The sequence below is a fragment of the Impatiens glandulifera genome, chromosome 4 (genome assembly GCF_907164915.1).
Source record: "Impatiens glandulifera chromosome 4, dImpGla2.1, whole genome shotgun sequence".
Classification (NCBI taxonomy): Eukaryota; Viridiplantae; Streptophyta; class Magnoliopsida; order Ericales; family Balsaminaceae; genus Impatiens; species Impatiens glandulifera.
The window spans coordinates 49,116,531-49,144,511 of NC_061865.1; the positions used below are offsets into that span (position 1 = coordinate 49,116,531).

General features: G+C 34.2%; 1 protein-coding gene across 1 annotated transcript; it reads left to right on the plus strand.

The window, feature by feature from the left end:
* LOC124936977 (DExH-box ATP-dependent RNA helicase DExH14) lies at positions 1-27,981 on the plus strand. The gene is made up of 49 exons (XM_047477503.1): positions 1-156; positions 351-412; positions 484-640; positions 1,478-1,931; positions 2,000-2,065; positions 2,925-3,029; positions 3,510-3,800; positions 4,403-4,519; positions 4,607-4,666; positions 5,287-5,358; positions 5,426-5,542; positions 5,617-5,778; positions 7,881-7,946; positions 8,508-8,660; positions 8,732-8,815; positions 9,052-9,126; positions 9,222-9,353; positions 9,432-9,497; positions 11,056-11,121; positions 11,243-11,365; positions 12,058-12,207; positions 13,375-13,587; positions 14,414-14,569; positions 14,653-14,877; positions 14,951-15,052; positions 15,143-15,223; positions 15,326-15,406; positions 17,089-17,292; positions 17,402-17,518; positions 17,605-17,727; positions 19,011-19,100; positions 19,175-19,300; positions 19,437-19,499; positions 20,546-20,634; positions 21,015-21,105; positions 22,228-22,377; positions 22,478-22,669; positions 22,784-22,849; positions 24,057-24,212; positions 24,292-24,435; positions 25,396-25,463; positions 25,546-25,711; positions 25,795-25,857; positions 25,947-26,042; positions 26,169-26,336; positions 26,805-26,978; positions 27,307-27,462; positions 27,547-27,681; positions 27,764-27,981. Exons 1-49 carry the CDS (start codon positions 50-52, stop codon positions 27,848-27,850), a joined length of 6,267 nt encoding a protein of 2,088 aa, XP_047333459.1. The 5' UTR covers positions 1-49; the 3' UTR covers positions 27,851-27,981.

The window sequence follows — 27,981 nt, forward strand, 5'->3', positions numbered from 1 at the left end:
ACTTGGAGCCATTTCTCTTTCTTCAGATAAGTTTACAGAGGTTTTGGCGATGTTACTTCAGCTCCCACGGTTAGCACACTCCCTCAGAGACCCATTCGATGTCGACCAGGCTTATCTCCAGCGTAAAACCATCTTCCAAAATCTCAAACCCCCCAGGTATTTCTATGTTACTCCAATAGTTATAGACACTGCAACCCATATAGGAGAATTGAAATTTGTTTAGTGGGTAGAAAATTGATCATCTTTGATAGGTGCAATTCTTAAAGTATAGGAAATCATTGTGGAGAAGCAACCAAACATGATCAAATCAATTCAATCATTAATTCCATCTTTACTGTTTATGGGTTTAGGAATGGAAACTCTCATGATGGATCAAAATTGGCACGAAGAATAGTTCATCTATGGGATGAAGGTAAAGGAAGTGCTAATGCTTGCATATATAAAAGTTGGATATACTCATTGTTAATCTTTGTGTGTACGCAGCGTCAATTGAAGTGAGACAAGCTTACAGACAGTTTATTGGGGCTGTCGTTGAATTGATGGGTGGAGAAGTGGAGTCTGAGGAGTTCTATGAGTTGGCTTTGACAGCTTACCGTCTTTTCGCCAGGCCAGAGGGTAACATCACGGTTGTTGAGAAGAAGTAAGTATTAAGCTATTTGTAAATCATTCTAGTGATCAAGTTTTGTTCAATTCATGGTCAGGTTCAGTAAGTTTAATTCTGTAATAGAAAGCAGGATCCAGCTTAAGCACAACTTAACTGAACTAGTCCTTTCTTATGTTATAAAATCTTAAATCTAGACTTCTGAAAAATTTGTATTCAGGTTTAAGCTATAAAATGGGTAAATTTTTAATCCCTTTTGCACATAAATCCTCCTTAACAAATTTACAGTAGGCAGGTTTCATTTGCAAAAAATCCGTACTTGATCTTGTTGCAATATTATTACTTTTAGTTCTGAAGATAGAAACATTAAGCATGCCCTTACCCCCAAATAATCAAAACAATATGCCCCACTCATTAGTGGGTTAAGGAGATTGCTTTGTGTCTGGGTGAGTTTGGTCTGTGCTAAAATTGCTCAAATCCGTGCTATCTTCTTTCTTGCACCTTAGGCCTTGTTCAGATTGGGCTATTTGAATAATCAATCTCTCGATAACCCACCATCTTTTCATCCATCCAATCATCAATCAAATCATCCACCAAAATACCTTATATTTCTTAAAAAAAATAACTTATATATTAATACCCTTTAAGTCTTTTTACCCAAATAACCCACATTTTCTTAAACCGAATTTAAATATTGAATCACCCATGGAGTTATTTAAATAACCCAAATTCAAATAAGGCCTTATTGGAGATACTTAAAGATATTACCTTGATTGAAAGATTTTGTGTTATGAATAACTAATTAGTGTCAATTTTGTTATTTATGTGTAGCACTAATCTTAAGTCCACATTTGCTGTTTTTGCATTTTAATATAGGCTGGAATTGCAAAATCTGCTTGGGTATGCTGCCTCAGATGCAGTCATTACTAAAATTGCCACCCTAGCACAGAGCCTTTATCACTTGCAGCCTACAGCTAGTTTTGACTTCCTTGGTCCAGAGAAAAAGATAATTGGGGCTGATGTGGATGTTGAATTTGGTGCTAACCTTGCATTTCAACCCCCTAGTCGGTTTGTGGTTGACACATCTTTTGAGGATGTGGACTTAGTGGGAGAGGAAATCATGCCATCTTTATATCTCCTTCAACAAGGATGGGGTGATAATGGTGACTTAACTGGGAAAGAATTAAGTGCTAAAGGTATGCAATTTGATCTCTGGTGGTTGAGAGATGCTTGTGCCAAAATGGTGAGACAAAGTACATCCCAACTTTCTCAAGATGAACTAGCAATGGCCATATGTAGGGTTCTCGATTCAGAGAAACCTGGTGATGAGGTAATCCTGTCTATGTCTACTTTACACATTTAATCAGTATGCATTACATTTAAACTTCTGTTTTGCAGATAGCTGGTGACTTATTGGATCTTGTTGGGGATAGTGCCTTTGAAACAGTTCAAGACCTAATATCAGTGAGACAAATGAAGAACTATATCCTCATTATATGTCTGGTTTATTTTGATGGTTAAATGTTATGTCTTGGGAAAAAAGATACATGAACTCAGTCCCATTTTATACAAATATGTTATTATCATTGTTCATAAGTTGCTTATTTTTTTAATGTTATTTTCTTTGACCTTTTAACCTTATTTTTGGGATGTGACTTACTTTACATAATATAGATAATAGTATTTACATATATCGGCATAGTTACATCCATAAATACTGACCTTTTCGGCATGTGTATTTCCCATCAAAATCACATTCACTTCTGAAAATTGTCAAAGTAAAAGGTGAAAGTGATTTTGATTGCATTTGGTATGAAAACTGTGATTGAGTTAGATGAAACTTTATTAGGTGAAAACATGTAGGTAAAAAGTGTTGTTTTGCAAAACCTTTTTGATTCAGGTACAAAAAAATTTTAGTTGATTTTTTCCGAACATATTCTTTTGTAGTTGAAAATCTGATAACTTACCAAAAAGGCTTATATAAGTTTTTATCTATCCGTGTCACAGTTCATTTTCTAGTTGTCATGTTTAACTTAACATTCCTTTAACTTTGGAGTCCTTCCATGAAAATGGTCATCGACTAGATTTTAATTTATCCTAGGATTTGCAGCCTTCAAAGTTTTAGAAATATACACCTGTGATTTGCAACAGCTTATGGGAGTTTATTGTTTAGACTACTATTAAAGATCATACACCCTTTTGAAACTGCATCTTTTGTGTGGCCCATCGGCAATTGGGAACTTGCTTATTATCTATTCTATCACAATTTATCATATGATAAGAGTTCAACTGACCAGTTTCACCATTTTCTTGCTTATTACAGCACAGAAAGGAACTTGTTGATGCCATACATCGTGGATTGCAATTACTCAAATCAAATAAGACTGCCACAAATACACAACCACGCCTGCCTAGTTATGCAACTCAGGTATGCTGTTGTGAAACAACTTGAATCCGTAAAAGTATAGATGCAAGTTCTTGTTATCTATTGAGCCTATTTGAAAACTTGTATTTTGTCACAATCATGATCACATTGGAAAATCTCCAAAGTTGAAAGTGATTTTATTTTTCCGTTTGGTATATTATTGTTTTTTTATCATGATCCAGATTAATTTTTGGATCATGATCTAGATTATAATGTGGTTTTTGATTTCATTTGGTATGCAAATAATTTTATGGATCATGATTCATATTATGGTGTGATTTTTGGTATCATTTGGTATAAATATTATTTTTTGGATCAAGATCCAAATTATCTCTTAGATTATGATGCAAATTAATTATAAAATCATTGTGATTCTTAGATTTTTCTGGATCATGATCGGATAATAAAATGTAATAGCAAATAGGCTCTACTACATCATTATGATAGAGAATGACACAACTGTTGGTTTTGTATGCTCTTTAGGTAACAGTACAAACAGAAACTGAACGCCAAATTGATAAACTTCGACGCAAGGAGGAAAAACGTAATAGACGGGGGACAGATTATGGAGTTGAAGACTTGTCCACCATAAGTTTTAGCTCTTTGCTTCAAGCAAGTGATAATAAAGGTGTATTTGATGATCTGGTGGGTGCTGGTGAAGCGTTGACTGCACCTGCCCTTCCACAAGGTACAGTTAGGAATCATTTCAAAGGTTATGAAGAAGTTATTATCCCTCCATTACCAACCGCACCCATGAAACCTGGGGAGAAATTGGTAAGGCCTGTGTCTATCTACATCTGTTCCTCTCAAATGCTATTATTTTGAACTTGGTTTGCTACATTTGAGATTCAAGCTGAGGTGACAATTTTTTAACAACAGACATTAATGCTGTCACTGCTATGAAGAAGGCTCCTTAATGCAGTGTCAACATGTAACTAGGTTTTTTACCCTTCTTCCAACTGTGGATGAAATATTTGGTTTGTGCACACCTGGATTGTTCTCAAAACTTCTATCAACATGCAATTTTGTCATATATTTGACCGGAGTATGCTACTTTAAAGATATACCTGTAACTGAACTGAAATAATAAAACTGCATGCCTGTTTTAAAGAAATTTTCTGTGATGCTTCCCGTTCTTCCAAGATTTTCCCATCAGTTGCTTAGCTTCTGAATCCATTTCTCACTGTAATATGGAGGATTTGCAATGCTGCAATTTTCCATTTTCCTTTCTTGCAAATACCTGAAAGCAGAAAATGTAGTACTAACCCAATCTCAATTAGCACTCTCATCATTTACTTCTGAATCCCTGTTAGAAGTTTAATGCAATCTTTTCGTTTGTTATAATCTTCCATACTTTTGCTTATAAATGTCGCCAGATTGGGATAACGGAGTTAGATGACTTTGCTCAAGCTGCTTTTGAGGGATACAAGTCCCTGAACCGTATCCAGAGTAGAATATTTCATACCACATATCACACTAATGAGAATATACTTGTAAGTGGTTGAATTTTGTAGATTGCTTTTTCCCTACTGTGAGATTCCAATTTTAGTCGTTTTGTCGTGTATCTGTTGGATTTGCAGGTTTGTGCTCCAACAGGAGCTGGTAAAACAAATATAGCTATGATTGCAGTGCTGCATGAGGTATAAATAAAATCCTCAGCGCTTATTAACCTCTTCAGCTGAATTTTCTGTTCTTACTGCACAAAGAAACAAAATCAAACTCATCTACTCATATTTCTGCTCGTGGCCTCCTTCTAAATATGTAGGAAATGTGTAGTATTTTCAGAAAAATTAGCTCTCACACACTGTGATGGGTGTGCATTGGATTAAGAACCTGATGTGTCACTATCATTTAAAAGAATGTGTAGTTTTTTTATCTGTTCTTACAGTTGAGAAGTTGTTTAATTAATAAAGATTACATTCTTATTGTTTAGCTTGTTATGCAACACATTTTAGTTTTAATTTGATTAATTGTGGCTTGTAAAATTTTGAAGTGTAATTACGGTTTTCAGTTAGTCATGAACCTAAAAAAAGGGAATTTGGAAGGAACACGTGTGATTAAGTTTTTGTTTAATTTTAAGGGTATATACAGTTTGATTAAAGGGTTTAGTCTTACACTTTACCATGTTGCATATATAATGCCATGCTGGGTCTCCTTTGCATTTTCATCATCATTTATGTCACTTTTATAAATTTATAGCGCGTAACTGTTTGGCAAGGCATATGAATATCTGATTTATTTTTGAGAAACAAATTTATAGATTGGACAGCACTTCAAGGATGGTTACTTGCATAAAAAGGATTTCAAGATAGTTTATGTTGCTCCAATGAAGGTAGGACAATTTATATCTTATATGTGCATCTCTTGGAAAACCTAATATATTGTACTCTTCAACCTAGGCATTAGCTGCAGAGGTAACATCTACTTTTGGCCGTCGTTTATCCCCACTGAATATGATAGTCAAAGAGCTCACAGGGGACATGCAACTTTCCAGGAGTGAACTTGAAGAAACTCAGGTTGGGTCCTGTCTTGTATTCTTGTTTTCCATATTGCTTGAGCAGAATATATTTCATCAAATCTTTGTGGTCAGATGATTGTGACAACACCTGAGAAATGGGATGTAATAACTCGTAAAAGCAGCGATATGTCACTCTCGATGCTGGTGAAACTATTAATTATAGATGAAGTACATTTACTCAATGATGATAGAGGTCCTGTAATTGAAGCCTTGGTAGCTCGGACTCTTCGACAGGTAAAGTATCAATATAGAAACTTGTTATTAAATCATGTGCAACTGTACTAGTATTTCATCTTTTCCCAAATCATTACACTAAATGCTTAAAAATTGAAATCATAAAGCCTTGATGATTACCATACTTCATTTATAAATTTTCAGCTATAACATTGTATTTATGTGTATTTCTGTCATTTATATAGCTTATTTGAGTGAAGAGGGTACTTTACATATTGTTATTAATGAGCTCATGGAAATTCCAAATTGTAACAAATTCATAGCCGGAATAAAACAAGTGGTGTCACACCTGATATGGGCATCTCACTTAAGTTTGACATCATATCCACATACACTCTTAACACCGACTATCAAGCAGTCGCCACCACACTCCACGACATTCCCTGCGAGAATCTCGACATTGACCCTTTGTTCGGCGATTGTCCTTTAAGCCATTTATTTTGAGTTGAATCAAATTCTTTCGAACTCCTTCGTTTGGGTTGAAATCTACTGTCTAGATTGGGGTTTGTGTGGAAATATCAATCTAGGCTAGAGGTTTTTGACTATCTAGCATGCCTACTAGCAACCCTAGAGACAAAAGTATCAACGATTGTTGTATCACCTTGTTTACTTCAGCCATTGCCACTACCAATCAAGAGTTTTTTATGTCTAATCTTGATGAAATCTAACTCTACTGACATGGACTTGGACTTTGTGAGTGCTGAGCATTCTAAGTTTTTTCAATAAAAGTTGACCTTAACAAAAACAAAATTCTTGTTCTGGGTTTATTAGGTTAAAGGGTTTTTGTCTTCACATTTTCTCTTGTAGCCTATGAAAGGAACATTTTGATTTTACTATTATCATGTATTGTTCAATCAAATCTAAAAATATAATTTTATTGGCATTTATTCTTATTTTTCTCCTTCTGTTTTTTTTTTGTTTCTCTTCTCCCTCCCATCTGTAATTCACTAAACGCATCTTGCGTTATTCTTTCAATGAAAAGTTGACCTTTTTAAAAAAAAATCTAAAAATATAATATGCCCATGATATGATTGAGGATAATCATAAGTAATTGGATTTGATTATATTATTCTTTACTCATGGGAAGTAATTCACGGGGGAGTGTTGAGTCTATTGACCACTGTCAAACTTAAAAGGGAGGGGACACACCTATATAGTAGGTGTGCTATCTGTGAGAGCAGTGAAGAAACTATTGATCGGACTCTCCTCCACTGTGATCTTGCCATAGACATGTGGGCTGCAGAACATTCCTAGTTTCCATTAGGATGTGCCACTTAAAGTCATAAGCTTCTGGGATAATGAATTAGTTGGGGAGCAAGGAATAACATCTCTGTTGGAAGCCTGTCCCTCTTATCATGTAATGGATGATTTGGAAAGAAAGAACATAAGAACATTCCAAGGGAAAAGTTTTGGAGTTGAAAGAATCAAAGACTTTACTTCATGCGTTCGCTTTTATTTGGAAAAGGAGTATTGCACGGGATGAGAATTTTATGATCTTATTTGCATTTAGCTTTGTACCCTTGTTTTTTTTCTCCCTTCCCCACCCCCGTTTTGTAATGCTCAAACGCTCCTTGTATTCCTTTTTGTTCTAATTAAAAGTTGACCTTTTTAAAAGAAGAAGATGATCTTTGTCTCTCTTAAGTAAGTTAATGTATTCTTAATAATATAATTTCCCTTTGGTATGAGAGTTTATGTTTACAACTAAAGGATTTCTTCACTAGATAAAGATATCATACAATTATTCCAAACTGTTATGTGATTTGGATCCGTATCTAGATGAAAAATGCAGAATTGTCCAGTTCCAAATAATCTATATGTTTTATTTATAGTTGCTATACATTAAAGCTGTCTCCTTAATGTGCATAATTTCTTTGAAGATTTTGGTCAAATTGTGATTACCATTTATGGTTGAAAGTTGAAACCATCTCGACAGCTCATGACTTGTTCCCTTCTTCTGATGCATGAGACTCATAGTTTCTAATGGGTGTTAACAAGTTTTAATTAGCTATAATTAATTGTTATTGTCTGAGCTTAGGCAATCGTAGAGGTGTTGCTTTACCGCCTACAACAATTAATATTCCCCCCTCTAATTTTTCCTGCAGGTGGAATCCACACAGTCAATGATCCGCATTGTGGGTCTTTCAGCTACACTGCCAAATTATTTGGAGGTCAGTCATCTCATGTATTCATGTAGTTCTTTCTGGAAATAGTTATAATAAGTTTGTCTGGATTAATAACTGGAATATAATAGCTAAAAAATTTCAGCCTTGTTGTCAAAGTGAAATATAGAAAACACAGTCCAAGTTTACCACTTATTTGGAAAGAAGATGAACGTTAGAGTTAAAAATAGAAGAGTTAAAAGTAATGTTGAGTTTATATGCTTGTAAGAGTTGTTAAAGAATAAAAATTTAGAAGAACAAAAACTCTGGATGTAAGGAATGTTTTTTAACTCCAACTAGAGTTTAAGAAACTAAGTATTACCTACCCTTATATTATATTGTTAAACAAAAAGCTTTTGTGATGTGTCATACATTTATTTTATTATTTGTAGGAATCACTTGTACTTCTCATGCTTTCTATTCATGGATTCAAAAGTGTAAAGCATTGTGATATGACTTTTATACAGTTGCTAGGGATATGCATAATTAACTGTTGATGTGCAATTTTACCATACCTGTATGTTAAAGATAATGGAATATTTATGTGGTTATTCTTATAAATATTTTTAGGTTGCAGAATTTCTGAGGGTGAACCCAGACACTGGTCTTTTCTATTTTGATTCCAGCTACCGTCCTGTGCCTCTTGCACAACAATATATTGGCATCAGTGAGCATAACTTTCAAGCACGGAATGCTCTGTTGTCAGACATATGCTACAAGAAGGTCTTCTTCACACACTAGCTATTGTAAAACTATGTCAATAGCAATTTTCTGAGTAGGATTCTATGGCACAGGTTGTTCAATCATTACACCAAGGGCATCAGGTTATGGTCTTTGTTCATTCAAGGAAGGATACAGGAAAGACAGCTAATAAGCTGGTAACAACTTAAGTCCTTCTAAAAGTGCTCTTTGTTTGTTGTTTATGGATCCTATTATCATTTTTTAAAATTCTTTTTATTTTATGAATCCATCTAGTTTTACAATGCCAATGCATATATTATTGTCTCTGTAAATTTTGATTTTCCTTTAGAAATAGTGAGTGATACAGGCATGCCCATTGAGGAGTATTCAAGTTTGATTTTTTGTCATATTTTATACATGATACATTGCTTAGGTTGATGATGCAAAGTTGAATGGCGATTTTGCGTTATTTAGCACTGAAACACATCCACAGTTTGGACTTATCAAGGCAAGATTTATGTACCTTGAACTTTACTATTCCTTTTACTCTGGTATCCTAGTCATGCGCTATAATTTCTTCTACTACATTTTTGTCCATTTAAGAGGGATGTTTTGAAGTCTAGAAACAAAGAGCTTGTTCAGCTTTTTGAGTCCGGTGTTGGCATCCATCATGCTGGAATGTTGCGAGCTGATAGAGGGTTGACTGAACGCTTGTTCTCTGATGGACTGTTGAAGGTTGTTCCTCTCATCTTAAGAATAATTTGGACATTTTGATTTTTTTTTCCCCTTTTTTAAGTTCTTTTATATTTGCAGGTACTTGTTTGCACTGCAACCTTAGCATGGGGAGTCAATCTACCTGCTCACACGGTTGTGATTAAGGTATGTTAAGTCTTGGCCCATTTAGTTTTAAATATGCACCTTTGTTTTCTACAGAATAATAACATTGCTAACTTCCTTACTTTGATAAGCAGCAGCAGCTTTGTGTTTTTGAGTCACTAGAACAGAAAAAACAGACCTCTCATGTGACCTGAGTCTGTATTTTAAAAGAGGGTAAACTTTTCATTAAAGAGAATTTTTTTGTGAACACAAGAAGCATTCAATTAGTACAAAACGAGCTGAAGAGAAAGGATACATAATCAAAGAAAAATTAGATTCCAATAAAATCAAGGAAGTACCATCCGTTGCATTTTCCTTTCTTCTTGATAGATGCGAGTGTAAGGAGAATGAAGCCTTTGATCTTAGCAATGCCATGCTTTTTCCCTTAAAAGATTCTTCAGTTCTTTTTTTCCAAATAGACCACCACATAAAACGATCAGCTTCTAGCTTGTGCCAATATTGTTAGGGGTGCTCCTCTCATTCAAATTTTCCCAACATTCCCCCAAAGTTAATGGCATCTTCCATTGGAAATTATGGAGGTTTTGAATGAGAGTCACATTTCCTTTGCCATATGGCAATGCAAGAGAAGATGATTGGCTGTCTCCTCGGAAGTCTTACAAAGAAATTAATAGATGGAGTCTGTTATGCTAACAAGATCATATAAACAAATATCTCGCTCCTTTCTGGCATTTGGAGCCGAGTTTGAGGGACTCAAGTAATCTAATGCTTCACTTTGATTCCCACCCATTAGAAATGCGTTAAACTTACCATTCAATTATTGATCTTCAGAAAACCACCTCACATGTTCTCAGTCTGTTCAAATCTTTTCCAATATCCTGGATGAATGATGGTTCCATTGCTGTAATTTTCACAATCTTACAAGTACACTGGTTCTACCTTTTCGGACAGCCAACTTATCTGAAAGACTCTTTCTGACAACTTCGAAATCATGTCTTCCATTCTATGACCAAAGGCTTGGCCAGGATTTTGTTAAACATTCAACCACCAACGAATTGTTCAGTAAGAGCAAGTGTTGTTGCACCATATTGTATCAACCAATAACTTAGGGTTGCTGGAACTTGGAGTGAAAGTTTGAACCACTCAAACAACCGACTAAGTCGTACCGACCTTTAATCTACCAAACTGAACTCAAACCATCGTTCAACTGCGAACCGACAATTGAAGATTTTGGAAAGCATTGATTCCGGGCTCATTTGATTTTGGTGATGATTTTAACCACAATGAAGTGAGATAGACTTTCATTTAATGAGATTGAGAAAAATATTATCAGTAATTTTATTTTTGATATCTTTCTTCTCTGTTCTTAGTTCTTACTGACAAACCTACATTATAACCGCCTAAACCGAACTGTTGTTCAGCCGCCAAAAGGCTGTTGTTGATTTTAAAGAAACTGATGCCGATGGTTGTGATGAAATTTTCGGGGAAATAACTGACTCAATCGAATTGCTTACATCCCTATCTGAAACATTATTTTTGAGAGACAAAAAAAGCTTTATGAATGTATTTTTTTTTGTAATTCTTCTGCATGCTATTACTTCAGGGAACTCAATTATATGACCCAAAAGCTGGTGGATGGCGAGATCTTGGTATGCTTGATGTGATGCAAGTAAGTAAGACTACCTTATTGGAGTCTACTTTATTTTCTGTGTCAAGCCACTTGGTTCTGAATATTTTTTTTCAAAATTATTTTTTAGAGTTATGAAAACTTGTGATCTTATTTGTTACAGATCTTTGGACGTGCTGGTAGACCTCAATTCGACAAAAGTGGTGAAGGCATTATAATCACCACTCATGACAAATTAGCTTACTATCTACGGCTTTTGACATGCCAACTGCCCATTGAAAGTCAGGTATTTATAAAGTATTTCCCAAAAAAAGTATTACTCATTTTCTTAGACTAATGTTTTCTTGCTACTCACTGAATAATGAGTGATATGCTTTAGTGCGGTCAATATACATGGTTCTTATTATGTTCAGTTATATTAAGATATTTCCATCAGTAAAAGTTGGTATCTTCCACATATCTTTGCATTTTCTGTTTGCAATTGTTAATTGTATTTGACATAATTGAGGTTTGTTTCTATTTCCAATTGATGGTTTTAGGATCCAACTCCAGAAATCAAATAGTTCAAGACATCTGCAAAATTCTTATAGTTATTAGATATCCTTAAGTTTATAAATGTTTATTTCCTAATATCCATGGTATTATCCATTTCTTCTTATTGACGAATCCAGCTAGTTTGCTTGTCTTGCTGATTCTGTTTGTTTGCTTGTTTTTGTTAATATCTTTGCCCTCTCAGGATAACTCTCTTTGTTTGTTTAGTAAGAAGAAAATATTATATTCATTTAATTCCTTGCTTGTTATCTTAGTATTATGATGTTCATAATCAGTTTATTGTTTGATATCTGTCCTAATTAATATGTTTCTTGTACAATCTGCTTAAATAGTAGTTTGAGCGGTCCTTGTCATCCATGGATCCAATTTTTATCCATTGTATTTTTGTGGTTTATTCGTCCCTGTAATTTCTTTATTTTGTTGCAGTTCATCAGTTCGCTGAGGGACAATTTGAATGCTGAAGTGGTTCTAGGGACTGTGACAAATATGAAGGAAGCCTGTGCTTGGCTAGGATATACCTACCTTTTTATTAGGATGCAAAAAAATCCTTTAGCATATGGTATTGGATGGGATGAGGTACTTTTTATTTCCAGCTGTCAATGCACTATGATATCTATCCTAGAAATCACTCACAATACAACTTAAAGCATCTTTCCTTCTTTTGTCTGTCACACATGCCAACTGTCCAAATTCCAAGTTGATTTATTTGATTTAGAAACTTCCAAACCCTAATTCTAGTTTGCAATTTGAACTGGAGTCGGCCATATGCAATCATGCATAACAATTTTGTTTTTTGGGAGTTCCTCTCATTGGGAATGTTCAGGAGTATCAAGGAGAAAATCAAGGACTTGTATACAAACTTTCATCACCTTTTCAAATCTCATTTAGTTTAAGGGATTTAAACAGTGATATCCTTTTTTCTTGTCAAGTATGAAACTATAATGGTAAAATATACTACAACAATTAAGGAGGAAATGTATTGTAATATTTGACTGTTCGGTTATGGGAAGATTTTAGGGATGATTAATTTGATTATATTGTAATCCCTTCCATAAATATACAAGGAACGCATCTATGTATTTTCTAGGCACCTCCTTGTACAAAGCATAAAAAAACAGAGAAATAAACATAATTCTTTCTTTTTCGTATATGCTTTTTTACTACAATAACTGGACATTTCCTGTTCTGAAAATAATCTATTATTCAGAATTCATTAGGTAAACTAACTCTCTTTTATATCTTGTCTATATATATACTGGATATGCTACTACTTAGTTCAATCAAATCAACTAATTATGTAAGATTTTCCTGCTAAATTGGATTGTGGTGCAACTTTAACACTGGTACAGTTCATTGACTTCCTATTTTCAGTGACTCTTTCATGAACCCCTCTGAAGGATTTCAATAAATTAAGCTATTTTTTTTTTCCGTTTGTCTGTGTGTATGGTGGAGGGTATTTTTCACTGAAATGTGTCTTCTTAGAATAACCCATCCACAGAAATGTCTAATATATTAAAAGGAAAGAATTTGAAAGGAAAATTTTGTGTGTTATTTTTGGGGGTGGGAGTAGTGGAGGAGCTTCTGTAATGGCATAATGGTGTTGGGACTTCTATAGCTGAACACTATCAGTTCACAACATTATAATGCTGACTTGCATTTTTACACTAAATCTAGTTAATTTTGCAGTGCCAACCATTGTAACTTAACAGGGCTATATGACATGGAATTTATACTTGTTTTTAGGTGGTTGCAGATCCATCTTTGACAATAAAACAAAGAGCCTTTGTGGCAGAGGCTGCACGAGCACTTGATAAAGCAAAAATGATGCGTTTTGATGAGAAGAGCGGGAATTTCTACTGTACTGAGCTTGGTCGGATAGCCAGTCACTTCTACATTCAGTATTCCAGTGTTGAGACTTATAATGACATGTTAAGGCGTCACATGAGCGACAGTGAGGTGATCATAGTGCTCCCTGTCATCTATTCCTTGAGCTGTGCTTACTTTTCTACTTCGACTCTCTAATATAATTTTACATTTTTTTAATCAAATCTAATTTCCCATTAATTTTACATGTTAATCCAACACTTGAGCGACTGTCAATGGATTGTAGTGCTCCCTGTCATATTTATCTTGGCACTGCTTGTTTACCTTTTTACCTTTTTTATGCTAGGGGTGAAGAGGTGAAATTCAATCACCTAGGTCACTTCGCACTGTGCTAATAGAACATCCCTATCTTTCTACTCTTATTCTCTATTTCATAGTTCTTACACCCATAGCTCTATTCTGATTGACATTTATGCTTTTGCATGGAAATATAGGTAATATATTTCTTCACCAAAATGCCCTCCTTTTTTTAAGTGAAAAACTATGTGGAGAAGACGTTTTTGTAAATTTATATGGAAAATGTTTTGATTTGATAGAAAAGTGTTAATTTGGTGAAAACGTAATAGTATAACATTAATTGTTTTACAAAATAGGGCAAGGAAAAGAAGTGTAAATGAGGAACAAAACGAGATGGAAGGTGGAACATATTTCTGATGTGAAAAGATTTGAGACTATTGAATTTTGAAAATAGTGATAAAACTTTAAATGAATATTTTCTAGGTTTACAAAGTTGCGGGTGATGTACTCAATATTTTCTTATTTAGCTTGTTACACATTGACGATCCGTGATACTTACCTTGCAGTTAAAGTGGCATTATTCTTATGAAGGATCCTTTTTCTCCTTGATCCTTGTGTCTTATCCCCCTTACATTTGTACTTCTTTTGTTCCTCCCATCAGGTAATTGAAATGGTTGCTCATTCTTCTGAGTTTGAAAATATTGTTGTTCGAGAAGAAGAACAAAATGAGCTAGAAAAGTTGATCCGATCATTTTGTCCTCTGGAAGTTAAGGGTGGGCCAGCAAATAAACATGGGAAAATCTCAATTCTCATACAGGTATTCTTGACTTGTCAAATCTGAAGTTGTTTCTTAGATGGGAGCTATTATATTTCACAATTTGTCTGTAACACAATTTGCAGGTCTATATTTCTCATGGGTCTATTGATTCTTTTTCGTTGGTGTCTGACGCGTCATACATAAGTGCAAGTTTGGCAAGAATAATGAGGGCATTATTTGAGATTTGCTTGCGCAGAGGATGGTGTGAGATGACTTCTTTCCTATTAGATTATTGCAAGGCTGTGGATCGTCAAATATGGCCCCACCAACATCCTCTTAGACAGTTTCATATGGATATTTCTGGTGAAGTAGGTTTAGTTGCTTACCGTTCATTTCTTATTGGTTTGTGTTTTGTTCTTGTCTGATGTTTCTATGGTCCAGATATTGAGAAAGCTTGAAGAGCGAGATGCAGATTTAGATCATCTTAGGGACATGGACGAGAAAGATATTGGAGCTTTGATACGTTATGCACCTGGAGGAAGAGTATGCTATTTCTACTAGATCTATCTAATGGTTGTTGCTTTCTTTATATTGGGATCTATGGATGATCTAGAACTTTGTGAATAATTGCAGATGGTTAAGCAATATTTAGCATACTTCCCTTCAATCCAGTTGTCTGCCACAGTTAGTCCAATAACCAGAACTGTCTTGAAGGTAATTGCATTAGATAAAGCTTCTCTTTTCCGTCGTACACTTTCTCTAGATTAAAAACATTTTTGGGTAGTCGATTCACGATTTTAATTCACCTCTATGCAGGTGGACTTGCTTATATCACCAGATTTCATATGGAAGGAACGATCTCATGGTGGTGCACTTCATTGGTGGATTTTAGTAGAGGTAAGCCGCTTAATTCATCCTTTTTTTATTGAAAAGGTCAACTTTTATTCAAAAGAAAATGTAAAAAGCGTTTTGAACATTAGAAAGAAGAAGAGGGGTGAAGGATGGGAAAAAATTAATAATCAGAGAACAAAAGAAAATGTTAGATGCCAATAAGATCAATGAATCCCCTTCTGCTACTTCCATGTATGAAGAATAGCTCACAGTGCATGGTTGTATTACCTGTAGTACCTTTTTGGAGACATAGACAATGAGTTCCAATTCATTGAAAATTCATCCAATTATATCATCCTAATATGTTTTTGTCTTTTCATATGTTAATTGTATAATATTTAATACATTTGTTTATTTTAATTGTATAACCTTATGTGTTAACTTTTAATTGTGTGAACTTATGTGTTAATAGAAATAAATAAAATGTCATTTTGTAACATAAAAACAAAAAAAATGTTAATTGCTCACTATTTCATCCAATGATATCATTAGAGATGATTTTACATCTAAGTTGAGAGACTCACCAACGAGTTCCAATTGATTGACATTTCATTCTACATAATTATATGTTTTTGGTTTTTAAATGCAAGAACTCGTGTGCTAATTATATATGCTTATTACTAATTGTATTAATTTTTATTTAATTATGTGTTAATTTTGAATTATATGTATAAAGTTAAACTATAACCCACTAAAGGTAGCTGAAGTGGCAAGAGTGACTCTTAAGAGACCAAATATCACGGGTTCGATTCCCACTTAGAACACCTTAAGTTGAAGTGAATATCTTGGCTGTGGGGGTCATGCTAGCATCCTCCACTAAAAATAATGTATAAAGTTGAACTATATGCTAACAAACAAATAAATATTATTTGTAACTTATAATTGCAAAATAAAATCATATATTTAGTAAGGGTAAGATGAGAAATTTCAGAATATAAAAATGAATCACAAACTAGCTAGTAAATACGTTAACAAATGATGTGTAACCTCATTCAATCACACTTCTTATACATAAAAAGGTGATTGGATGATATCACACTTTTTATACCAAATAAAAATCACTTTCAATTTTAACGATGACTTTCCAATGGAGTCGTCAAAATGCCATATATTTTGAAAAACTACCCGTTTCTATGTATGCAGGCTCATTGTATAATCTCATTTATAAGCCCACTTTGTCTTCTGGGTGAGGTTTTAGGGATCTGTTAAAATTATTATTGTCAGACAATAAAAGCTAAAACATTAAATGTATGGGCCTGTGAATATGAAAGGTAGTTTTGAGGTTATCGTGTTAAAGTATAGAAATGGCACTTAGTAATCTTATTAATTGGGACACTAAATTGGTTTTAAGTCATCTCATAAAATATATGGACGGAATAATATAAAATTTATCACCCTTTATAGAATTTAACAACTTCCTGAATTTTAACATGATATCCAATTCCCAACTTACCATGGTAGATTTAGAGAAAATATATGGTCACAAAGCTTGATGATGAAATATGGTTCAGCAATGCACCCCTGTTTCAAGTTGCTATATCTGTGGAATCTAAGTTAATCTCTGTGTCAAAATGTATCTTTTCTCATTGTTACACGCCAATCCTTGATCACAGCTTTAGCTTCCTAATATCTGGTTAGATACCTCTTTCTGATTCATCAAAGCAATTCTAAAGAAGATTCCTATACAGGATTCTGAGAACGACCATATCTACCACTCAGATTTCTTCACATTGACAAAGCGGATGGCAAAGGGAGAAGCACAGAAGATTTCATTCACTGTGCCGATTTTTGAACCACATCCTCCTCAATATTACATTCGCGCTGTTTCTGATTCTTGGTTGCATGCTGAGGCTCTATGTACAATATCATTTCAGAAGCTAACACTTCCTGAGGTCCTCTTTCTTTCCTCTGCAAACAAAGTGTGTTTTTTGCATTGTTTGCATTTGGCATCTGACAATCTGCGCTATTGTACTTGCCCAATTCTGGGTTTGCTTTATACAGGGCCGAACAAGTCATACAGAATTGCTCGACTTGAAACCTCTCCCAGTAACTGCAATTGGCAACGAAAAGTATGAAACCTTGTACAGATTCTCACATTTCAATCCTATCCAGACACAGGTAAACAGTTTAAATGTTTGGTTTCTTGTCCTAATGTTTCTAAATCTATTGAACTTTCTGAATCTATATTTTTACTGGATGCACAGGCTTTTCATGTTCTGTATCATACCAATGAGAATGTACTGTTGGGTGCTCCAACTGGAAGTGGTAAAACAATATCTGCAGAACTTGCAATGCTTCATCTATTTAACACACAACCTGACATGAAGGTAAATCTGGAATCTATAAATCTGTTGCATTTAGCTTTGGGCATGAATCATCTCCTTGGACAATAAGGCATGTTGTCGCGTTTGTAACTTACTATTTGTTCATATATAAGCTTCTTAACAATTAATCAATTCTGTAGAAGAAAATTCAGATATAGAATATTGGGATTAATGGATAATTCGACTATTATTTAGGTAGACAAGTGTTGAGGATAGTTATCTACTTAATTTTTGAAAAATGCTAACTTTTCATTAGAAAGAAAATGCGAGATGCGTTTAAAGAATTACAGATTGAAGGGAGCAGAGAAACAAAAACAAAAAGAACAGAAGAAGAAAAAGTGGTTAGAAGATAATTATCCTAAACGAACTATCCCATTAATCCAGGAAGTAACTCTATCATAGAATTGCATGTGTATTGTGTATTTTATGGGCATGACCCATGGAATAAAATCACCACAATTTATTCTCTCTTACTTTCTGCAATCCTTTATCTAGATTTTTCTTCTTGAGCTAACATAATAAATGAAGTTAAACCTCAATTCCAGATCATCTAGATGGAAATTTTGTATACGTCTTCACTTACATTCTTTTATTGATATTAGTAAATATTGATGTTAAAGTTGTTAATATTACTTGCATCATATTGATATTACTGAATATTGATGTTACAGTTTTTATTATTTGAATAAGGTCAACTTTTCATTAGAAATAATAATATGGAGCGAGATACAAATGAGATGGAATTAGATTCCAATGAGATCTAAATAATCCCATCCTGTGCAGACTCCCCTTTTTCATGACAAATTCACTAGAGTAAACCTCTAAGGTACTAAATGGTTTTCTTAGAAAGAGGGATAATCTAGCCTAGTTATGTTTTGTAAGTCTTCTTTGTACTAACTATGGATTAGGCTGGGTTGAGCAAAATAGATTGGATTTTAACCCTTTTTGGTTTGTGGATTTGACATAGGCACTAGTGCTCTAATACTATGTTTAGTAATTCACCTAAAATCATAAGCTAAATTAGACCAACTAAAGCTCACATAAAGAAACTCCAAACTACATGTTTAATTGCTTCAACGTTCACATGAAATTTTGAGACTTATTAGCCCATCTATGGTAGGATAATTGCTATGAGTACTCTTGAAGTCACCAAAAGTATATGTTGTGGGTGGGTTTTCTGCTACAAAATGTTACAATTTTGTTTAATGTTGTTTTTTCCCTTGTCCATAGTGTCTTTGTTGAGGCAATGTTTCCTCTCCTTATGTTATTTGACTTTATTTTTGCAGGTTATCTACATAGCTCCACTAAAGGCTATTGTCAGGGAAAGGATGAATGATTGGAAGAAGCGCCTTGTTTCTCAACTTGGAAAAAAGATGGTTTGATAGATTTTACTTCCACGTGTATGCATTATTTTGAGATATGCTATTAGTGGTAACATTGTTTTTATTAGGTTGAGATGACTGGAGATTATACTCCAGATTTAGCAGCTCTCTTGTCAGCCGATATCATTATTTCAACACCTGAAAAATGGGATGGAATTAGCAGGAATTGGCACAGTAGAAGCTATGTCACGAAGGTCTTTCATCCATATAATGTTTTCTCTTTAGTTATGAGACCTTTGAATACTATATTGTTTTGTTCCAATTATGAAACATACATTACTGCAACTATCTGATGTAATTGTTGGTATGATTTGATGTTCAAATACATAGGTTGGACTAATGATTTTGGATGAAATCCACTTACTTGGAGCTGATCGTGGGCCCATTCTTGAGGTTTGATCATAGATATATTTGTTTGATTTGATATTAGAAAAAGTTTTTTTTCTTTTATGTTAGACATCTTCATTTAGGATAAATTAGTTATGAAAAATGTTTAGAGTAACCCTTTGAACTTATAACTAAAATCACTTCTGATATCTAAATTGTCTCAATTCACCCATGAACATGTCTAATTGGGTCAAATAGATTATTTCATCTAAGATCGAACTTACGGTGTTAAGGTTCCATCAACCTAGTTACACTTAATATATCTCCCTCTCATTAAAATGGGTTCTCGTCTCTCTCCCCTCATGTCGGTAGTTGGACAACTTGCATAAGACACTTGTGGAAGAAACTGCAGAGTTGAAACTTGTATTCAAGATTGAATATACTTGCTTGGATGATCTCCAAGGGCTCTGGTGATCTCTAGTACTTGTGCTTGAAAGAAATATATTTTTGTTACTTATAGAGGCATGTTTAGTTATCACAGGGTTATAGTTTGCTAGCACAACATCAATTACTGGAGTGGAAGTTGTTCAAGATTACATAGATGTAGAGCTAACCAACCAATACAACAACAATTTTGAACTAGGCCTTTAAACCATCAATTTCAGTGAAAGAAAGTTGTAGCACCAGTAAACTTAGTAAATATGGAGCTAGACAATGAAACTAGTTTACAACAAATAGCTAAGAGAAATAAAACAGAGGAATCAGTAGGAAACAGCCACGGCCAGTTGGTAACCCTAGCCAACTAGCAATACAGTCCAGACCACAACAAATGGTGAGTTTTCATCAACGACAGTACAAGTCATCTCGTGTAAGCCAATATAAGTGCCTGAAAAGAAGTATTTTCATGTAGACCAATATAAGAAATTAATGTTTCATATTTATTGATTAAACAATTGTGAGTGTCTTGACATTTGGATGTTCAGTGGTTCACTTGAAAGTGACATCATTACAAATTAGAAGATGTGCGGTGATATTTTATTTAGAAATACTATGAAATCTTTCTCAGGAGTTATTCTCTTTGAGATCTCACATGGAGAATTCTGTCTTTTCAGGTTATTGTGTCAAGGATGAGATATATATCATCACAAACAGATCGTACCATTCGCTTTGTGGGACTATCAACAGCCTTGGCAAATGCCCAGTATGCTTTTAGTGCTAGATCACTTTTCTTTTGTCTTTGAACATTTGATTTCCTCTCTTTGTTGGATCTCACTTCTGTGCCTGTTTTACATAATTTATCTTCTAAATTCTCATTAAGCATTACACTATGCCTTAGTTCAATTTAAGATGAGCTTAATTCTAATGTGCAATAACTAATGGTTAGTCTTGAATGTTTTAAAATTACAACTTCTGATGGAATCTGTTAGTATTGTTGTCTTCCTTCTCTTCTAGGCCCACTCTATAATGGGAAGATGTTTTCCCTTAAAAATGGAAACAAACTACAGTTTTCTTCATAGAATATATAGTAATCTGATTCTGTAAATCTAACTTGTAATTTAAATTTTTTTTGTGTGTATTTAGTGATTTAGCTAACTGGCTGGGTGTTCCAGAACCTGGATTGTTCAATTTCAAGCCTAGCGTGAGGCCTGTGCCTCTTGAAGTTCATATTCAGGCAAGTGGCTTCACTATTTCACATTGTTGCACTTCAAATCCCGATCTCTCTTTTATGCCATTTATACTATGTGCCATATCCTTTATTCCCGGTAATGTGTTTAACTATTGCAAAGAGAATTCAAAGTAAAAACAGTTCATCCTTCATGATTACTTGAGAAAATCAAGGAGGGTTATGATGGTTGTACACAACCATGATGATAGGGGATTCCTTAGTAGAAGGCTTAGGAAGATCATTGCAGTTTTTCCCTCATATTACTAATATATTTTGAAAGTTCAGGACCTAATATACCATTTTAAGCATGATGACGACTCTGTAGTCTGGAATATAAATAATGATTGGTTATGTATGAATATATGTTTCATGAGCACGTGAATACAAGTGGTATTAGAACAATTCTTGAATGCTGTATTTATTGGGAGGAAAATACATCTCTACCATGTTAAATTAAATAAAAGTCACAACACACTTTCCAGAAGCTATTGTGCATTGCAATAGCAAATACATGTCAAAAGAAGGCTATACAATCCCAAACACAACACTACAAAAGGCAGGCATTATCAGAAGCATAAGTTGGGTCAGATTCCCCAATTAGAATTGGCTTGTGTAAAGAGTGGGGGTTGGAGGAGGCTACTATCCATTCTAGAAGATGAGTTGGTGTTCTTCGTTGGTCATATATCAAAGTAGGAAAGGTTGAAGTATTCTTCTACAATGGTTTTCTAGTTGCAAGCGTGTTAGAAAATTGCTAGGTCTGATGCGCTGGACACTTAATGCATGAGGCTGGTTAGGGTATCACAAACATCCTTTATCTTATGTAAAACAAGGCTAGAGAGAAGCCTTAGTATTTTACTTTTATATTTATATATAGATTTGAGGGCAACAAGCTTGTCATTTAGTATTTGCAAGCCCTATTATTTTATTTAATATTGGCATTGTCTTATCACCTAATTTCCAATTACTATTTTTGAATGTGGCCTGTTCTTCCAGTTCTACATAGACAAATACCTTCTCAAGTCTTAATAATGTAATGAATGTTTACATCTTTCGCTAATGCATGCAAGGTTTATCACATTTATAATTATTTCATTGTATCCATGGATGAACTTTCACCTATTGCTTCAGGGATATCCAGGGAAGTATTACTGCCCTCGAATGAATAGCATGAACAAGCCCTCATACGCTGCTATATGCACCCATTCTCCTACCAAACCTGTTTTAATATTTGTATCTTCTAGACGACAAACAAGGCTTACAGCACTAGATCTAATTCAGGTAGGAGACATCATCCGCACTGGAAAATTACTATGAGTGCAATTAGTAGATCAACATTTATAATGCAATGACAACTGTTGTGTACTTTCTTGTTATGAAGTTTGCTGCTTCAGATGAACAGCCAAGACAGTTTCTGAATATCCCAGAAGATGCACTACAGATGGTTCTATCACAGGTTACTGATCAGAATTTAAGGCACACTCTACAATTTGGTATTGGATTGCATCATGCAGGACTGAATGACAAGGATAGGTCTTTGGTTGAGGAACTTTTCGGGAACAATAAAATCCAGGTTGCAACTAATTTCGTAATCGTATATTCATGATGTTATTGATCAGTCTTGCACATTATTTCTGTTGAGGTAACTTTTTCTCTTTTTCTCTATTCTTTCTGTATAATGTTTCAGGTATTAGTTTGTACTAGTACATTGGCATGGGGTGTTAACCTCCCAGCACATCTGGTTATTATCAAGGTATGTATAATCAAACTAGCCTTTGGAATCTGTTTTAAACATTTTTTAAATCTTACCCAAATTGATTTTGGATCATAGAGAGAATCAGAGTGAGTGCTAACACCATTTATCTATTTATCAAGGAAGAACTGTGTAATCTGATTACAATAATTGATTAAAGATACAAACCATTGAGACCCATAAGCATTTGACACGTGAGACCCATAAGCATTTGACACGGTAGTAGTTGATTAAATACAAAAAGATGAACTTCTATTATTGATAGGAAAGGATACACAAGTATAAAGGACAATTCACAAACTTCACTATGACATTCAGAAATATCTAATTGTTGGTACAAGTTGGTAAACATGACTTAGGTGTAGATAGTGTAGCCAAAATACATCTTTACTGAAGGGAAATGAAGAAAGACAATGACAAAGTCCTCTTTAATTCAAGTGTATATGGTACAAATAGGATTAAGATTCAGGGGTAGACAATCCGTCGGTGGAGAGACAACCGCAATGGACGATCCATATTCATCTTCTAGAAATAGTTAGTAGTTAGAAGTAGTTATCTGAAATTACTAAGTCCTTGTACTTTTATTTTAGTTACAAATGAGTCTCGTTAGTTTTGCCAGCTCATTAATTGCTTTCATTTGTTGGTTATAACATACCTGACCTATATTTTATAAATAGGCCGATTGATCAAAGTAATAGATATCAGATATTTATGATTGAGTTGAAGTCATTAGTTTCTCACCTCCTCCTTCAGTTAGTCGATCTCCTGAATCATAAAACCCTATTGGTTCGGTAATATTGATGGCTTTCCATCTTAGTAAGTCGAATCTTACTCCTTGAGTTTTGATCCTTTAAAATACAGTAAGATGGGGAACAATAATGCTGTTTAAGATCATGGATATAAGTTAAACATGTGATGCCTCTTACAATGTCATTTTGGGAAACTACATTGTGGATGGAAACAAGGTTGGCTGATAGTTTTGGTACATGAAGAGAATTTTTAAGGTTTGTTAGGGTATTGGATATTATATTATGTGTGGGATTTGAATAATATCTCATAATATAATACTAATGCGATATCATTTGATGTTGGTACTATATATCTTTCTTAGAGAACTTAAGCATGCAGATGTCTGACCACTGTCTATTTCCACATGACATGTTTACCACATCTGGTATTTTTAACAAATTTGCTACTTTATTTGCAGGGTACTGAATTCTATGATGCAAAAGCAAAACGTTATGTGGATTTTCCAATTACAGATATCTTGCAAATGATGGGTCGTGCTGGTCGGCCACAATACGACCAGCATGGTAAAGCTGTTATTCTGGTTCATGAACCTAAAAAGAGCTTCTACAAAAAGGTTGCAATGAACTTCATCTTGTGCAGTTAAGCTCTTGGGCCATTCTCTATGCTATTTAATTGATGTTCTTTCTTTGCAGTTTCTATATGAACCTTTCCCTGTCGAAAGTAGTCTCAAAGACCAATTGCATAATCATCTAAATGCTGAGATAGTTTCTGGGACAATTTGTCACAAGGAAGATGCAGTGCATTACCTCACTTGGACTTATCTCTTCCGCAGACTGGTATTTATCTGTCTATTTCTTGGACATGCTCTATGAGATGTCCTCATATATATGTGCTGATGAAATTTAAGTTTCACAAGTGGGAGGCAGAAAATTTCCTGTGACAGATAGCTAATACTTGGAGTCTCTTATCAAATTGTGATGCTCATAGCAACACCAGACTGATATCTCCAAGCTTTTTTGTTGATGATTAACCAATCCTTGATGTAAATTGACTATATCTGTGTAACCATGGCCTTTTCTTTGTGCATTTCTCGTTGCATTTAAAATATCTCATGAACAAAAATGTATGTTGTTCTGCCATGGACCAGTGAATAGCTCTTCTAAATTAGAGCAAACTTTTGGGCCGCAGTCAGTTCGGCTTTATTTATTACATGCATTTATTACCCTGCCAAGAAAGGATAGATAAATAATTCACCTAAGACACTTGTGTGGAAGGGTATCCAGAGGACAGGGGATGCAACTCTTGGAGATACCAAAAATAAATAATGCTAGTATTTTATAATCAAACATTATGAATTTCTAAAATGAGATCAATGGCAAGATTTCTATACAAAGATTTTTACAACATCCTTTACACGAACTTCTAAAACTGGTCTGTAAGTCTATAAAGTTCGATTTATTTGAGAAGCAGTTTTGATTTGGAATAAGAGACAGGGTTTGGTTTGAATTATAACAAAGTCTACTTATTATGCAAAAGAAAGTGTGATTTAAGTAATCATTTCCTTTTTCTTTTTAATTAAACTATTTTAGGAGATAGATATGAATAGGTGTTTTTTTTCCTTTGGTAACAGATGTGAACAAGTTCATTTCATTAATGAGGCATTTAATTAAGAATCACTTGATATGGATATATAGTTATTAGAGTTTTAGTATGCCTTAAAAAATGTGTATTGTTTGGTATGGTATAGTCATCCTTATTTTACTTTAAATTTTCTTTATTCGATATCCGTCTCATAGATGGTCAACCCTGCTTATTATGGCTTGGAGGAAACTGAATCTGGAAGTATCAGTTCTTACTTGTCAAGGTAATAGTGTGGTTTGTCCCTTGTTTAATTGCAGTATTTGACTTCTCTCTTTTGCAACTATAGTAATCTGAATTTTTTGTAGCCTGGTTGAGAGCACATTTGAGGATTTGGAGGACAGTGGATGTATAAAGATCGATGATGATGGTGTGACGCCTATGATGTTGGGTTCAGTTGCATCTCAATATTATCTTAGTTACTTAACTGTGTCGCTGTTTGGTTCAAATATTGGTCCAGACACTTCTCTTGAAGTAAAACTTCTGACCAATAATTTCTTTAGCTTTGTATGTTTTCCTCTATGAGTACCTCTTTCAATGTTAAATTTCTACCTTAGGTTTTCCTTCACATACTGTCTGGTGCATCTGAATATAACGAGCTCCCTGTGCGGCATAATGAGGTGGTTTCCTATCTGAGATAATTCTGCATTCCATTATGTGTTGTATATTATAATTCTGAATGCAAGATACATATACTTGATGCTGGTAGGAAAACTACAATGAAGAACTATCAAAGAAACTTCCACTTATGGTGGATAAGAATCGCCTTGATGATCCACATGTTAAAGCAAATTTACTTTTTCAGGTTAGCACCAATTTTTCTTTTATCTCTGAAGACAATATTTTGATCTCTTCTCATCTTATCATCCCTTCAACATGTTGTTCTTGTATTCTCACATGGTTTCTTTTATGTTTGATGGTTCGCCTACAGGCCCACTTTTCTCAGCTAGAACTACCAGTCAGTGATTATGTGACCGACCTGAAGTCTGTTTTGGATCAAAGCATACGTATCATACAAGCAATGATAGATATATGTGCTAATAGTGGGTGGCTCACAAGTACATTGAATTGTATGCGTCTTCTACAAATGGTCATGCAGGTAGCTTTTTTATTTGCTGCATCTCCCCTTAACAAATGTAATCACATAAAATTACCATCCATATAGTAAGTATCTATGTCATGTAGAAACAAAACAAAAGAAAAAAAGAGATTGAATTAACTTACTTAATGGATATCATCTATATATTGGATACCATAACATAATTGTATCTTAACTATTCTCAATCATATTATGAGAGATTATTCTATTACAAGCCTAGTAAATTATATGAAGATATATAAATTTATGACCAGGCCCTGTATCCTTTAAAAAATAAACAAATATGGCAGTATTGCTGTTGTAGTTTGTGTTGGATTGATTTATTAATGTGACATACTATTTTATATTATTATACATTAATACTCTGATGTTAAAATCTTTCTTGAAACTATTCTATTGCATTTAGCATGCTTCCATCTCATGCTTATCCGGGGGAACTCCATAAACGTTATTCACTTGTATTTTCAGGGTCTTTGGTTTGATAAGGAGCACTCTGCGCTTTGGATGGTGCCATGTATGACAGATGATATTGTGGGCGCTTTACGTGAAAGAGGCATTTCTGGTGTGCAACAACTTCTTGAGATTCCAAAGTCAGATTTACTCTCTATCGTTGGTAGTTCAACAGGTTCAAGATTATACCAGGTATTTATTGACAAGAGTATTATAAAAGGGAAAAGCTTTTAACAGAGTCAAAATGAAAGCCATTCAGTCTCCTTTACTTTACTTTGGAATTGAAATGTTAATTAGTTATGTTTCGGAGTCTAAATGAGTTATGTTTCCAAACATGATCTTATCTAGTAAATGCCATATTTATTGTAAGCATGCATACACTTGGTGTTGTCAATATTTTTTGTTTGATCTTGCATGCATTTGTTTCATTATTTATGTGATTGTCCTCTGTTTAAAAAACGAGAAAATTTGTAATTTCCTCCAATAATATAACCTGGAAGAAAAAAAATGCTATTTGCAGGACTTGGAGCATTTTCCTCGCATTCAAGTTAGAGTAGAGTTTCAGGGGAAAAAATCTGGTACTAGTACAAAGTCGTCTTTGTTTCTGAATATAAGATTAGAGAAATTGAATTCCAGGCGCAAAACATCAAGAGCTTTTGTCCCAAGGTTCCCAAAGGTAAAATAGATAAACTCTTGTGTTGTTTATAAAGCGCTAATGAAGCAGAAAATAAATAATAATTTGAATTATTTTGAACAACAGTTAAAAGATGAGGCATGGTGGCTGCTGGTGTGTAATAGTTCAACTTCTGAATTATATGGTCTGAAGAGGGTTTCTTTCAACTCGAACCATTTAGTCACGAAAATGGAGTTTCCATCAACTTCAATAGCTGTCAAGGTTTGTTGGTTCTACTTCATAAACATGGGAGTCCATTTTTTTTCTCATTTTTTTTCTGATTATTCTGTTATTTTTTTGGCAGGGAATGAAGCTGATGTTGGTCTCTGATTGTTATATTGGATTTGAAAAGGAATATTCCATTGAACATTTTCATCAACGTGGACAGTAGCAAGAAAACACCCACTTGTTTATTTATTGTAAAATTTTTGTTTGATACATAGGAGTTGTGTTCTATTGTTTTTGGTCATAAGATTTTATAATTGTTATGAATTATGATTATAGAACAATAATTTTGTATTT